Source organism: Rhinichthys klamathensis, unplaced genomic scaffold (assembly GCF_029890125.1).
Source record: "Rhinichthys klamathensis goyatoka isolate OS25496 unplaced genomic scaffold, OSU_Roscu_1.1 h1tg000103l_1, whole genome shotgun sequence".
Lineage (NCBI taxonomy): Eukaryota > Metazoa > Chordata > Actinopteri > Cypriniformes > Leuciscidae > Rhinichthys > Rhinichthys klamathensis.
In genome coordinates, this window is record NW_026606642.1 from 647,784 (window position 1) to 662,477 (window position 14,694).

The following is a 14,694-nucleotide window of genomic DNA, read 5'->3' on the forward strand; positions in this document are numbered from 1 at the left end:
TGTCTGGTTATACATCTAGTTTGCAGCAGGTCAGAACAGCAAAAGTACTACTAAGTTCTAAAGATGCTTGTCATAAAGGGGTCAAATACTTTTGAGCCTGGAGAAGTCATTAAAAGTTGCATTTTCAGTTGAATTTGGGGAAACCACTTGAGACATTTGTTGTGTTGCTATTTCAATTACTTTTGTTTGATTTGTTCATTGCAAACAGCTGAATTTGCAATGGGGGTTGAATCATTTCTATTACAACGGTAGTTGTAGATTTAGATGTAGAGCAGTTTAATTGTACAGTGATTCATTGCTAAACAAATATTTTTACATTTGTATTTGTGGGGTGGCTGCATATGAAACAAGCTGAAAAAAACTTATTAAGAAAAAATGAAAACTGTGGGATTAACAGGAATGTAAAATGGAAGGCATTAAAGAATAAAATGAAATTTTAAAGGATATTCATTGTTTTGAATACACCAGGTTTAGGTAAGCATTGGTAAGAAAAGAGTTGTTTGATATCACTAAGCAATTAAACCACACATGTTTTTACATCTTTACGGATTAAAACACAATATTTATGATATCTGTTCTGTTTTCTCCATTTAACTTCTTGTAGATCTGACGTCATTGACCAGAAGAACAACAGCAACCGTAGCAGCCACGCCTATCAGCGCAGTGACGACCAATCGCAGCACAGCTTCAACTGAGTCACAACAATGGACGTGGACTTCTGAAAAAACAAATGATAAATAGAATTGAGATCTTCAACTAGCTGACTTCAGCTGTCACAAACTCAAAATTATAATAAAAAAGCCAAAAAGATATCTGCATTCTGATAAATCTTCTTTTGGTGCTTTTGTGCATTAGAAAACAAATCAAACCCGTTTAGAAAGACATGAGACATGATGACAGAAGCTTATTCATAATTTCTGGCATCAAGTTATCAGTGTCAATAAAATCAATTAATTATTTCAGTGTATAAATCCAACTAATATTAGCGCCGCCGTACCTGCACACGTGTGACAGAGTGTGTTGATGTCCAGATGTGTGGTCTGGTTGCTGATGGGATTGTTCAGCACACAGCTGTAGGTGTTTTTATCCTGATATTCCACCTCCAGAGGTAGAGAGAGACTGATGCTGAGATCACACACACTGATGCTGGACAATACACTCATTCCTGCGTACCAGGAGAGAGTCACATGACTCACATTCACCACTGATGAACACACCAATGAACATGATGATGATGACGATGAAGAACAGTCTCTACTGATGACAGGAACAGCCAGGTGAGCTGGAAAACATAACACAATAAAGAGAAATAAGAATAAATTGTGGCTTTTACCCGCAGTTATCAGGCTATGTATGAGGTCAGTTACACAATGCAATATATATATAGATATTGTAGCACAGGTCCATCCACTGAGCCACACTTTAAACTTTGCATTGTCAAACTGGTATACAAAGTTGAGTGAATGTATGGGTTATACACTGCTGTTGCTTTTGAATGTTTTGAATAAAAAAATAAAAAAAATATACTAAATTATTACAGTGATTCTGCCCCACTTCCTTTATACAGTCAAGAACACAATGTATACAAAGTTTTTTTTATCAATACACCAAAGCATTGCTAAGATACAGTATGACTATATTTGCATTGTGTGGAATCAGAATGATGTTGAAAAATGATTCAGTTATTTTTGTGAAGCTTGGAGCCATGTCTGTAATATAAAATACAGTGAGCTGTAATGCTCACCATAGACAGTAACGTTGAAACTGTGTGTGGTTGTGTTGCTTCTGCTGCTTTTGCTGATGATCACTTCGTAAACTCCAGAGTGTGTGTCTCTGATGTGTGTGATGGTCAGAGATCCAGTTTGATTGTCCAGTTTCAGTCTGTCTCTGAATCTCCCATCAAGAACATCATCATATATCTTACTGGACCCTTTATTTATTTTAGCTATGGTTGACTCGTTAGTTCCAAACTTCCATATGATCCTATTCATGTCCTGTATTTCAGTAACAATAATGTCTAAAGTGACTGAATCTCCTTCCATCACTGACTTCAGTGCATCTGAATCACCAAACACACCTGAAGAAGAAACAGAAACAGTTTCTCAGTGACACGTCATAAAGATAAAAAATGTAGTTTGGTTTGATGAAGTTAAGTAGTTTTGAAATGATTACAAACACAAATAATTACAAACTTTGAAAAAATAAATTTGAATTAGTTTGAAATGGCAAAAGATAGAAAAAGAAGTGTGGAAAATGAATGGCATGAAGTAAACAGCTATCTGAATTCACATATCTTCATAAATAGTACATTTCTAGTTTTGGTTTAGTGTTAAATAAGTAAATTGAACCGTGGAAAATCTACATTTTTGCTATGTATTGATGGTGGAACTGAAGTTAATTGTAGCTCCACACTAATAACATGATGCTATAAATCTATAAATCGTAAAAAGAAAAATCTGTCACTTACCAACTAGAGGGAAACAGCAGAAACAGCAAAAAACAAATGTGTGTAACATTTTCTTCAACAGTGGTCTGAAATAGTTTAACTCAAGCTTGAAAACCTGTGTGCGCATCCAGTATAGTTGTGACCTCAACTCTTGTACTTTCTCTCTTTAAATCCCCGCCCTCAAGGCCTGTGAATCCAAAATGATTAAAAGGCATTTAATTAAAAACACCAACAGTTCTTTCTTGATTTGTACAAGTTGTCAGAATCTGGCTAGTGTGTGCAGTGATATAGGTTTGTGTAGCTCTTGTGTAAATACTTATATACCTTTTGTATTTTATTTTTATGGTTTATTATGTTCCTATCCAGTAGATAATATGAGGAAATGGACACATCATACAAATTTCCACTGTATACTTGTCACGATGTGGGTTTGTGTCTTGTCATGTTTAGTGGTTCCCTGTCTTGTCCATTAGTTATCCCAGGTGTTTCTTGTTAACCACGCCCCCTTGTTATCCTGTCTAGCTCGTTTGTCCCTGATTATTTAAGCCCTGTGTTTCTGCCCTGTCTTTGTGAGTTGTTGAATGTATGTTCTGTTCCAGGATTAACGTGAGTGTTGGTCGTTCCTGTGTAAAGATTCCTGTTCCAAGTTCTGAGTCTCTGTTTAAGTTTATAGTTTGTTTAAATAAAGCGTGTACACTGCGTTTGGATCCAGCCTCCTCTCTGCCTTCACCGCATCACGTTACAGATCATCACAATACTCACATGTGACAGCAGGTGGCAATATCGAGGCCATAAGGACTGATTTCACACATGCGAAGTATCCATAGACAGTAAAAGAAATGGACACAGCGACCCCATAGACTTCAACGGAGAAAAGTGAAGTCAATCAGAAGCATGTGAGCAACCTGTCTGTAGTGATGGCCAAATGAAGCGTTTCGAAGCATTATTGCTTTCTGATACAATCGTGTCGAAAATGGTTCATTACTCGAAGCTTCATTCAGATAGAAATTGCAGCACCATCTCCTGGTGAAGTAAATGTAATGCAACAAAGCTGACAACCATAAAATGCAAGTAGGCTTTGTTAACGCCCCGTTTATTACGTGTTTACCGAGGCGATCAAAGCTGAAACAGTGTAGTGCTGTGAAACTCATTTATTTAGGTGAATTTTACAGATACTGATGAATTTCATGTGTTCACCTTGATAATAAAACATTAAGCATGATGTGTGTGTGTAATTAAGGACAGAAGATCAGACCAGCTTAAAAAAAGTTGGAAACCATCACACAAATTCTAATGGTTTCTAATAAAATACCAATAGGAACCATTGGCTTTTACCATTTAAACCACTACAGAATTATTTTTTGGCACATATTCCATTAGGATGTAATGCCCCCACCAATAGAACCCAACACATATCAGAGACCCACATAGACCATTATAATTCCCATTACAACCAATAAAATTCCCATGAAAACCATTAAATCCAATAACATTTCTGTGATGGTTTCTATAGTTTTTTTGTTTGTTTTTAGCAGGGCAGTATCATGTGTGAAAGCTTTATCTTGTTTAGCTGTGGGAAGCAGAGCTCTATAACTTGTTAACTGGTGGGACTGATATTTGTGTATGTTGAAAAGGATGTGCTTGTGTAACTGGTTGTACTTGTATAATGTAGCAGAGGGTTTTTGAAGTTTCTGTGTCTTTGATGCATGTTTTTATGTCACAATGTTCATAGTTCTCCAATGAATAAAAAAAAATAATAATAAACGTGGCAGAGGATGTGCTTTGGGTACATCATGCAGAAGGCTTAGACAAAGTGTTCATTAAATGGTATGGTTTTTATTCAGAAATATTATTTTCTCCACAGTGTTTGGTGAAAGGCGATTTCTTTTCTTTTTTTAAACAATTTCACCAGCTTTAGAGAATATCCTCTCGCATGGAACAGATGATGCTGAAGGGTTGGTCAAAATCCCTTGCCTCTTCAAATACATATATAATCATATATCATTTTGAATGGTTATATACTTCCTTTATAAAAATCAATAATCAAATATATTCATTATCACATCATAATTTTTATATTCTTGTGCTTGTGAAATTATATTTTCTTAAATGCATGGATGCAAGTTACCAGTTTCTTTTAGGTGCATTCCAATCTTACTTTGAGATTGCACGTAGTACACGCAGGACACGAAGGCCACGTAACCCACAAGGCCGTTTGTCTCTTTCTCTGGGATCAGTAGAAAGGTTAGAGGGTCCTAAAGGCAGCGTGGACACATATGATCCTTCGTTGGACATATGGTCAAGCTATATTGAGCGTTACTATCAAACTTTAATTGTTGTATTAAAATGTATTCTTTCCAGTGTATTTCCTTCCTTGGGAGTAAATGTCAGTTATCTGTTTTTCTCCCAAACGAGTGAATGTTTTAGCATTATGTTTTGGTATACTTAACTGATAATAAGGAGCTCAGACTCTCTTCAGCCTTGATGGGAGCTGTTATTTGCTAGTGTCTGTTATTTGTGTGTGTGCGTATGACATTCTATGTTGGTTCTGGACGGTCGGACCAGACACCCCGGCGCCCTTCTCTAACCTGCGAGGCCACCACAGACCTAAATCCAATGAGTGGACGACAACTATCTTTACTAATGGCGATAGGCACCCCTATCTCCTCACATGTGTTAAATTGTTTAGGCTTTCATGTTTCTTAGCCAATGAGAATCATTCAACCTGTAAGCAATGACGTAGCTTAGACCTTGGAAATGGTATAACTGCTGTGATCTTTGTAACTGTAAGCGAGGCGGCCTACGAACTCCTGTGTGAGTCTTGAAGCTGACTTCTGCTGATGAAAATGCAAACTATCTTCAGTAAAACTTTTCTTTAATTTTTTATAATTCTGACTCCGGGTCTTCATTCTTCATATCTGGTTCTGGGTCTTTGACTGTATACCCCTTACAGTTATGGTGGAGGATGCGCAGGCAATTATTCTCGGTGACACCCCTGGCAAATCAACAAACAAGGTAGTAAGCTTTTGTTAATTGTTAGGGTTGTCTGACTGGAAGAGATTTTGAAGGAGAGCGGGAGAGCTTCACTCCGATGAGGCGAGTGAAGCTTCACTCCGATGAGGCGAGTGAAGGAGTAAGTTAATTATACTACTGACAGTATAAGAAGTCGCTGAGAGCGTCGTTAAGGGTAACGGCAGCAGACAGCGCAAGCGAAGCGTTCTCTGTGGGGGCCCCGCTGGGCATTACTGGTGTAGCACCACCCCAGCAGAGCACGTCCCTGGGCTAGAGGTCCAGTGGCACCGTAAACCTGCTCAATCTCTTCCATCTCAGATAGGGGATCCCCGAACTTAGTGAAGTGAAGCAGGCAGTTAGGGATACTAACAATAATAGGGTTGTTTGCCAGGGATGCATCAGGAACAATTCCGAGAGAAAAATTTAAAAAGTTGTGACCCAAATTGGCATGGACCAGTATATGTAACTGTGATTTTGGAGTATACTTTGCAGTTTCATCACGCAGAAGCCAAGCTGTGTTGTTCAAAGATCGCCGCCTCCATTTCTGCAATAACTTCAGGTGAGTATGAACCATGATTAAGATATGGCAAAAAAAAAAAAATGTAATAACTTAATCAGTAACCTGAAGAGTCCTGAAACAAATAGTGAGACAGGAAAAGCAAACGCTGTAAGCAGCTGTGCTCTAAAGCCCTCACTTTAAAGAAATTTGCAGAAATTATTAAGTAAATGGTAGTCAGGATTTTGATTCTGATTGGAAATTTAAACAACTTGACTGGCTACAAACAAACAAAGAAACAGAAAAATTAAAATGTTTAGCCTCGTATTGCTTACGATGATTACAAGAAGCAAGTGAAAGAAATTCTGGGTCAGGGATAATTTCCCTGGACAAGCGACTAAAGTTAAACAGACACTTTGTGAAAACAACTTAGAATATTTTGCAGCTTATGAAAATTAATGTTCTGCCAATAATAATGATGAAGATTATGATTGGGCTATTATGATTAAATCCGCCACTGGTGGACTGTAAAAGAATACAGAGAACTGCTTAATCAGTGGCTCTGTTTACATTCCTGAATGGGACACACACTGCTTCAAGGGCGTGCAGTAAGTTGGAGCCGTTGAGGCTGACACATGAACCCTTTTGAAGAAAATATCTATAATACTAATTTTTATAAGTGAATTGATGAATACAGGTTGATGTAAAATGAATGACTCCAACAAATGTGAGTTGCAGAATATATCAAAGTAACTAAAAGGATGATTGTGTTGCCATTAAAATTTTTAAAAAGATTTTAGATGATATAGAGAGACTAATCTCACAGATGATTTACCATAACTGCAAAAGTATCACAAGCAGAGAGTGCTTGCCTCGTCAAACTTAGTGTGAATCCTAATTGGAGATTGATAAAATCCAAGAGAAAACTTAAGTCAAATATTAAACTATGGTTGAGAACTTGACAATTAAAATTGAGATTGAGAAATGTGAAACGTTATTGAGAACTAGAATAATTATTTTTATGTAAAACAAATAAGCAGAAGCCGTACTGGTGTCACGTATCTGGTCCATTCACTTCCGGACATTCACCACCAGAGGTCTCCCACTCACAGCATGGACTCTTGCACTTCACTACAATCCCCATCATTCATTGCACTGACGATTCACACAGCTGATTCCACTAATCACGCTCACACTTGAGAACCATCACACACCCTTTATAACCCTTGGACTTCCTCTCTCTGTTGCCGGATATTGTTTCTTTGTACTGTATTGTCAGCGTTTAACACTCCCCAAGTGTTAGCTACTTACTGAGCCTTCCATTGAACTGTAGTCTTGCCTTGTCCTTCGTGTTTTGATTCCTGCCTGTGTCACTTGGATTTTCCCTCAGCCTAGCCCTTCGGATTCTGTTTGCACCTCGTCGACCCACGCTTGCCCTTAGGGTTTCTCTGTGCTATGCCTCTGCCATACCTGTCTGCTGTTCATTGACCTTGCCTGTACTAAGACTACGTTTTTGGAATAAAGCCTTGCGAATGGATCTGTACGTCTCTCCTCTGGTTCGTTCTGTAACAGAATATCCGGCCAAACAAGGATCCAGCGGCTTTTCGGAAGAACACTGGTCAGGTATGAACCTTGCAAGACTGTTACTAGCCCTAGAACAGGGTAAGCGACCGCTAGAGGTATATATTCATGAGTTTTTGGAGTTAGCATATTTTTCTGATCTGCCTGATTGCGTTCTCATTGACTTTTTTTGTGACGGCATAAATCAACCCTTAAGATCTCGATTAATCCATGAGGGTCCTCGTACATCGCTCAGTCATTTTTTAGATTATGCTCTACTATTAACAGGGTCGTTTTTCACTGTGGGGTTCGCAGAGGAATGCACCATTCCTTCCGTGCCTATAATGGCAGCCGCACCAGAGCCTTGTTACGTCTCAGCAGATCTTCCAGAGCCCTGTTACGTCTCAGCAGATCTTCCAGAGCCCTGTTACGTCTCAGCAGATCTTCCAGAGCCCTGTTACGTCTCAGCAGATCTTCCAGAGCCCTGTTACGTCTCAGCAGATCTTCCAGAGCCCTGTTACGTCTCAGCAGATCTTCCAGAGCCCTGTTACGTCTCAGCAGATCTTCCAGAGCCCTGTTACGTCTCAGCAGATCTTCCAGAGCCATGTTACGTCTCAGCAGATCTTCCAGAGCCCCACCAAGTCACAGTTGATCGTCACGAGCCAAGCCAAGTCACAGTTGATCGTCACGAGTCAAGCCGAGTCACAGTTGATCGTCACGAGTCAAGCCGAGTCACAGTTGATCGTCACGAGCCAAGCCAAGTCACAGTTGATCGTCACGAGTCAAGCCGAGTCACAGTTGATCGTCACGAGTCAAGCCGAGTCACAGTTGATCGTCACGAGTCAAGCCGAGTCACAGTTGATTTTCCAGAGTCTCGTCATGTCACCACTGACCAGCCAGAATCTTCTCACGTCCTGTCTGCCACACCCAGATATTCAAGGTCAGTGCTTCGATTTCCCAGTCTGGTTTCCAGTGTGAGGGATGCACCACTGGTTTCTGCACGCACAGCTGGTATCCCCAAACCCACTCACTTTGATCCCTCTGATCCTGCACTGATTACCCTGTCAGAAGCGCTTCCCATGATGGGGATCGCTCTATGTTGCGTTTGGGCTGCGTATACCACCTCAGAACTGCCCCAGGCTAAGGAACCCGCTGCAGTTAATCCAGAGGTGGCGGCACGAGCTGCAGAACCTCTTGAAGCGGCGGTGTTCGCTTCAGCCCCTTGTATGGTGGTTGCGCCCAGCAATGTCCTCTCAGCCTGTCATGTCAGGGTCAAAGGAACCATAGATGAGCACGGTACCTGTCTTGTTAATGAACTTTACCAGATTCTTGATGCTACCACTGTAGAACCTCCAGAGGTGGCGGCATCTGCTGCAGAACCTTTGGAGGTGTCAGAGGCGACTATTTATGAATTCTTGTCCAGCCCTGTTACCCATCCAGAACCTTCACCACTGGTCCTGTCCAGTCCAGGGTCTTCACAGCTTCACGTCAGCCACGTCCAGCCAGAGCTTCACGTCAGCCACGTCCAGCCAGAGAGTCACCACGACATGCCTGGGCTTCATGCCGAGCCTGCACTTCACGTCAGTCCAGCCGAGCCTGCACTTCACGTCAGGTCCGCACAACCAGAGACTGTCCTCGTCACGTCCGCACAACCAAAAACTGTCCGCGTCACGTCCGCACAGCCAGAGACTGTCCTCTTCACGTCCGCACAACCAAAAACTGTCCGCGTCACGTCCGCACAGCCAGAGACTGTCCACGTCACGTCCGCACAGCCAGAGACTGTCCGCGTCACGTCCGCACAGCCAGAGACGCTACGCGTCACGTCCGCAGAGCCGATGTCTGCTGTTCCCGAGCCGGTGTCTGCTGTTCCTGAGCCGAAGCCAGTGTCTGCCGTTCCTGAGCCAGAGCCAGCGTCTGTTTCAGTGTTTGTGTCTGTCTCTGTTCCTGTGTCAATGTCTGTGTTTGTTCCAGAGCCAGAGTCTGTGTCTGTTCCTGAGCCAGTGTCTGTTCCTGTGCCCATGTCTGTTCCTGTTCCGGAGCCAGTTCCTGTTCCAGAGCCAGTGTCTGTTCCTGTTCCGGAGTCGGTGTCGGATCCTATTACTCTCTGGTCTTCTCCGCCGTGGCCGCCAGAAGGATCCTCTCCGCCAGGACCACCTGAGGGGTGTTCTCCGCCCTGGCCGCCAGAAGGATCCTCTCCGCCGTGGCCGCCAGAAGGATCCCCAAGGGGTCCTCTCCGCCCTGGTCGCCTGCACAGCCTGCTCTGCTCTGGTGGTCTTTTGCTCCGCTGTGAGGATCTTTGTCTCCGTCCCGCCTTGGATGTTATTGGAGCGTCTGGAAGCCGCTCATTGGAGGGGGGCTATGTCACGTATCTGGTCCATTCACTTCCGGACATTCACCACCAGAGGTCTCCCACTCACAGCATGGACTCTTGCACTTCACTACAATCCCCATCATTCATTGCACTGACGATTCACACAGCTGATTCCACTAATCACGCTCACACTTGAGAACCATCACACACCCTTTATAACCCTTGGACTTCCTCTCTCTGTTGCCGGATATTGTTTCTTTGTACTGTATTGTCAGCGTTTAACACTCCCCAAGTGTTAGCTACTTACTGAGCCTTCCATTGAACTGTAGTCTTGCCTTGTCCTTCGTGTTTTGATTCCTGCCTGTGTCACTTGGATTTTCCCTCAGCCTAGCCCTTCGGATTCTGTTTGCACCTCGTCGACCCACGCTTGCCCTTAGGGTTTCTCTGTGCTATGCCTCTGCCATACCTGTCTGCTGTTCATTGACCTTGCCTGTACTAAGACTACGTTTTTGGAATAAAGCCTTGCGAATGGATCTGTACGTCTCTCCTCTGGTTCGTTCTGTAACAACTGGATTAACAGTTGCTAAATGCTGATTAAACAAACAGCTTGAAAAGTTGACCATGAAATAACTAGAAGCTGATGTTTTGCTTTCAAAAGATAAGTTTGTTATTGGCTGTAATGAAACAGTTTGCTTATCTGAATCTGATGTGTGCTGTGGCTGAAACTGCCAGTGCAACAGACTCAATCTGAGTGGAAATTTGTAATGCCTAAATTTCCTGATGTGTGGGCAAAAGACAAATATAAATAATATGTTTATTTGAAACCGTATGTAATATCTGGCAAAGATGCCTTAAGCTGGGATAGAGTTAAAAGATGGTAGATAAAGTTAGACGTTCAGAGTGCAGTGTACCAGTCCCTCTCTCATTCAATGTCTCTCTCTCAGTCAATGTCAGCTAAAAGCTGTTACCTGAGTCGGTGTCATAAGTGATAATAAGCTATTTGTAGTGACATCTTTGATTAGGTTATTTTAGGACCAGTAACTTCTTTGTCTGATCTTAGTCCCCACCATGAAACGGGGGAGGGGCCGACGGAAATGTACACTGAATGTACGGTTGTGATCTAAATTCACTGAGTATAATCCAAGTAGCTAGGTTGCTGCTTTTAAGATAGTTAATGGATTTAAGTGATTAAATACTGTTGTTATTAATCTGTCTCCCTGTGTGAACACTATTAGGCAATCCGAATGGCCCTGGTGACTCTTAAACGTGCCTTTCCTAAGCTCCAGAAAACAGCTGAGTTCTGTTGAAGAGAACTGATTGTGTGATTGGAAAGAGCGGTCACCAGTGGGCACGAGTGACCATCTCTATGACGGGTAAGACCTTCTATTGGCCAGACAGGGGGCAACCTAAGCCAGAGTGGATCACGTAAAGTCACTGGGCATCTCAAGATGGAGGTGTTTATGTGAGAAAGGTATGAGAGTGGAGCGGATGACTGTGAGGCCAGCAGCATCCTTTATCGTTAGGGCGGATGAGCTGTGAGGAGTGACAGGCAGTCTGACCCAGAAACGTGAGTGTTCCTCTATACCAATCACAAGAAACCGCATTAGTTGTATGGCTTGTTTTTTTTATTGTGACAAGCGTCTGCAAATATGCCAGGGGAAAACACCCTGATGGAGATTATAGATAAAGGGCTAACAGAAATGGGCTTTCAAGAGCCAGCTGAGGCCATGAAGTGATTCCCATTAGTTGTTGTGGAGACAGTAGCAAAACTTTTTATGTACTGGTTTGCCTTAAGGGCAAGGAAAATCATAGTGTTGATTTTGAACTAATAGGTCTATGACATAGTTTTAACTCCTGAAGGTCGTTAGACATGGTGGTGGCTAAAGATGAAGACAGCTTTTGTAGATTTGAGAAAAGTCTGGATAACAAGGTGAATGGTCAAAGGTTATTGTAATTAATTTAATATTACATTATGTCTAAGTTACAGCCTTAGAAGGCTGTTGAAAAAGATTATTTATTTATAGTGAGAGAGACTGCTTGAGCAGAGGAAGGGATGGTAACTGTGTCTGTCTTTCCATTATTGGCCTGCTAGAGCAAGCTGAAGCAAAATAATGATAATGAAACAAAACAACCCAGCTGACCTTGTTAAATTCTAATGAATAATGAACAAGACATGCTTTGAAACTGGTTGGGAGACCATGTAAAATTAGGTAGAAGCTACCGGAAAATGGGAAGTTTAAAATCTTATTTAAAATTTAAATCTTTTAGCAATAATATAAAGAAAAATGAACATTGAAAATGAACAGTTAACATATGTGTGTCTAGTATGAGTGCGTATGATGGTGACAGCACTTTATGTCTTGTATGTGTTAGTTTGGGGTACTATTATTTCCTGATTTTGAGGATATTGTGTCATTAACCTCTGGAATTAGTGTTTTATCATTACAGATGGGTTAAGTGAAATGACCAACTTTAGAAAAGTTGATAATTCTAAGTCAATCTGATGAAAAGACAATGCAGAACATGGGACGAGCTTTAATTGGAGTGGTTCTCCAGCTCTGTCTGCTATTGGTAATTATGAATGCTTTTGTCATTTATGATATTGAACTGAATTACTCTCTGGATTAGTATTTTATATAAATTGGAATTGTAAAGAAGATTGCCGTCCATTATGGGGTAAAACTCTTGTCTAAATTCAACTGAGGGTCTAAATTTAAATAGACAACTAGGTGGGATCATAAGGATACACGTAGGAAAAAAAAAAAAAAAAGATATATATATAGACTTGACGGCAGAGAGACAAAGTGACACATTGGCTAAGTCACTATCCAAATTATCCAGAGTGAGCTCCCTCATTTTTTATTGAAAGGCCGGAGGGCGAACAAAGAAGGAGTGAATATAACTTCTAAAAAGAAATGGTATAACTGCTGTGATCTTTGCAGTTTAGAAAGCTGGTATAAATGAGGATATTGCTTTGTGGCTTCACAGCCGCCAGGTTTCAAACCTGTCAACACTGGATTGGGCTGTCAAAGCAGTCAGGTGGTTCACTACAGGAGTGAACCAGTGTGTTTGCTTCAGACGTCATTTTCACGTGACTAGTGACGTAATGATACAAGCTCCGAAGCAGTGGTTCATTGCAAGGACCGATCGAGTTTGAAGCAAGCTTCGGAGCGTCGGTGTCAGATGTAACATCACTACCTGTCTGATTGCACCGCAATAAGTGTACAACCGATATACGCTTAATGGCGAATAAGCTCACTCGTTTTAATTCACTCCTTCAAGTTAAGTCTTCTAGTAGCGACAGAGAGCGTGAGTATTAGCTGTCCATGAGCTAATCAACTTTATGACTCTATGGGCTTCTCCCTTGACTTTATGCCTCCACGTCCCCCCGATTGCCCACGAGCTTCTCCTCCTGTCTATACGGTAATTTCTCTAGTGTGCGACAGAGAGTCGCGTGATTATGACACAATAGTTAGCATATTTTTACAAAAACGGGTTCTACGGGGCCATAACGTAAGATACAAAGTAATGGAGACTTTTATACATTTTGGTGTTTCTTTAGAAATAAAGAATGGACAAATGGAGTCTTTAAACGCCTCAGATGTAAAGTTATTCGCTGTCAAAGTGACGGCAAAATGAATGGGAGTCAATGGAATGCTAACAGCAGGTGATAGCTTGCTAGCCAATGGCGGCTCTCATGGAAGGTACGCTTTCCAGCTTCCTACCCCCTTGGAAGTAACACTGCTAGTGTTGTTAGACGTAACTGTACAACTCACTTTGGCGAAATCTATACCCTCAAATAGGGCATTATTTAAGGGGACAGGGATTTGTAGTGTTGTCCGAAACCATAGTGGATGTTATTGAGTGCACACATTCAATCCCACATTGTACCGCAATAAGTGTACAACCGATATATACGCTTAACGGCTGTCCGAATGAGTTCACTCGTTTTTATTCACTCCTTCAAGTGAACTAACATAGGGAATGGTGATTGAGGGTTTAGGGGGCGATTTCGGAATCAGCCATTGTTATTTGTTGATTTTGCAGATTGGCAGTGGCAATCAAAATCAATATTTGCTACCAGAACGTTGGGGGCCTTAAGCACATAAATAGGTGATTTCGCGCAAATTCATCTAAAAGCGCCAAATTTGGCACAGATGTAGCACAGGTCATACCGAAATGATTTAGCTAGGGCGCCGGAGCCAGCGACCCTCAGGGCCAAGATGGCGGCCAAATCCAATATGGCCGCTACCTGAAAAGGGTTCCCGCTATAACTTTTGAACCACATGAGTTACAAATACAAACTTAATATGTTTTTCAGCTTAATTGATCATTGGAAACACATGGGAATGTTTATATTTATGACACAGTATATCTGGACCCCTTGATCCTCCAATTCCAATATGGCCGCTGTCAGTGATGGGAATAAATAACACCGTTACTAACGGCATTACTTTTTCCAGTAACGAGTAATCTAATTGATTACTCTTCTCATCTTAATAACGCCGTTCCCGTTACTGCCAAAAAATGCGGCGCGTTACTATAACTGATGAAGCTGGGGTTTTTTTTTTCATCAGACCAACTAGATCTCTGAGCGAGAGGCAAATACTTTTTTTACTGTTCTTCCTTGGTTAGTGGGCAGAGCACGAGACAAGCGCATAAATGCTGACGACTGAGGTAGAGTAAAATGTCATTGTAAGCCAATCAGAGGTAGAGTTGGGCGGGTGTTCGAAAGCACGCATAGTAGTAGGCATTCGGCACTTTTGACTCAGCTCACTGAAAAGAGCCGGCTCTTTTGGCTCACAAACGGCTCTTTAAATGACTTTGACTATAATATTTAATTTTTTTTTACATAATTATTTAATTTCT

General features: G+C 41.6%; 2 protein-coding genes across 2 annotated transcripts in view; both read right to left on the reverse strand.

Moving 5' to 3' along the window:
* LOC130086893 (uncharacterized) overlaps positions 1–14,694 on the reverse strand; it is an 832,515-nt gene that overhangs the window by 100,635 nt on the left and 717,186 nt on the right. The gene's annotated exons all lie outside the window — the stretch shown is intronic.
* LOC130086908 (SLAM family member 5-like) lies at positions 562–2,546 on the reverse strand. Its single transcript, XM_056253137.1, has 4 exons — positions 2,468–2,546; positions 1,745–2,077; positions 998–1,282; positions 562–718 (listed from the first exon to the last, which is right to left on the reverse strand). The coding sequence occupies exons 1-4, from the start codon at positions 2,514–2,516 to the stop codon at positions 591–593; spliced, it is 795 nt and encodes a 264-aa protein (XP_056109112.1). The 5' UTR covers positions 2,517–2,546; the 3' UTR covers positions 562–590.

What these genes read in the sequence shown, in the direction of transcription:
- LOC130086908 (XM_056253137.1), bottom strand. Translation starts at nt 2,516, where the DNA reads ATGTTACACACATTTGTTTTTTGCTGTTTCTGCTGTTTCCCTCTAGTT. An exon ending in CTGCTGTTTCCCTCTAGTTG is followed by an intron (nt 2,078 to 2,467) that starts GTAAGTGACAGA and finishes TTTCTTCTTCAG; the next exon opens with GTGTGTTTGGTGATTCAGAT. An exon ending in ACTCTGTCACACGTGTGCAG is followed by an intron (nt 719 to 997) that starts GTACGGCGGCGC and finishes TTGTTTTTTCAG; the next exon opens with AAGTCCACGTCCATTGTTGT.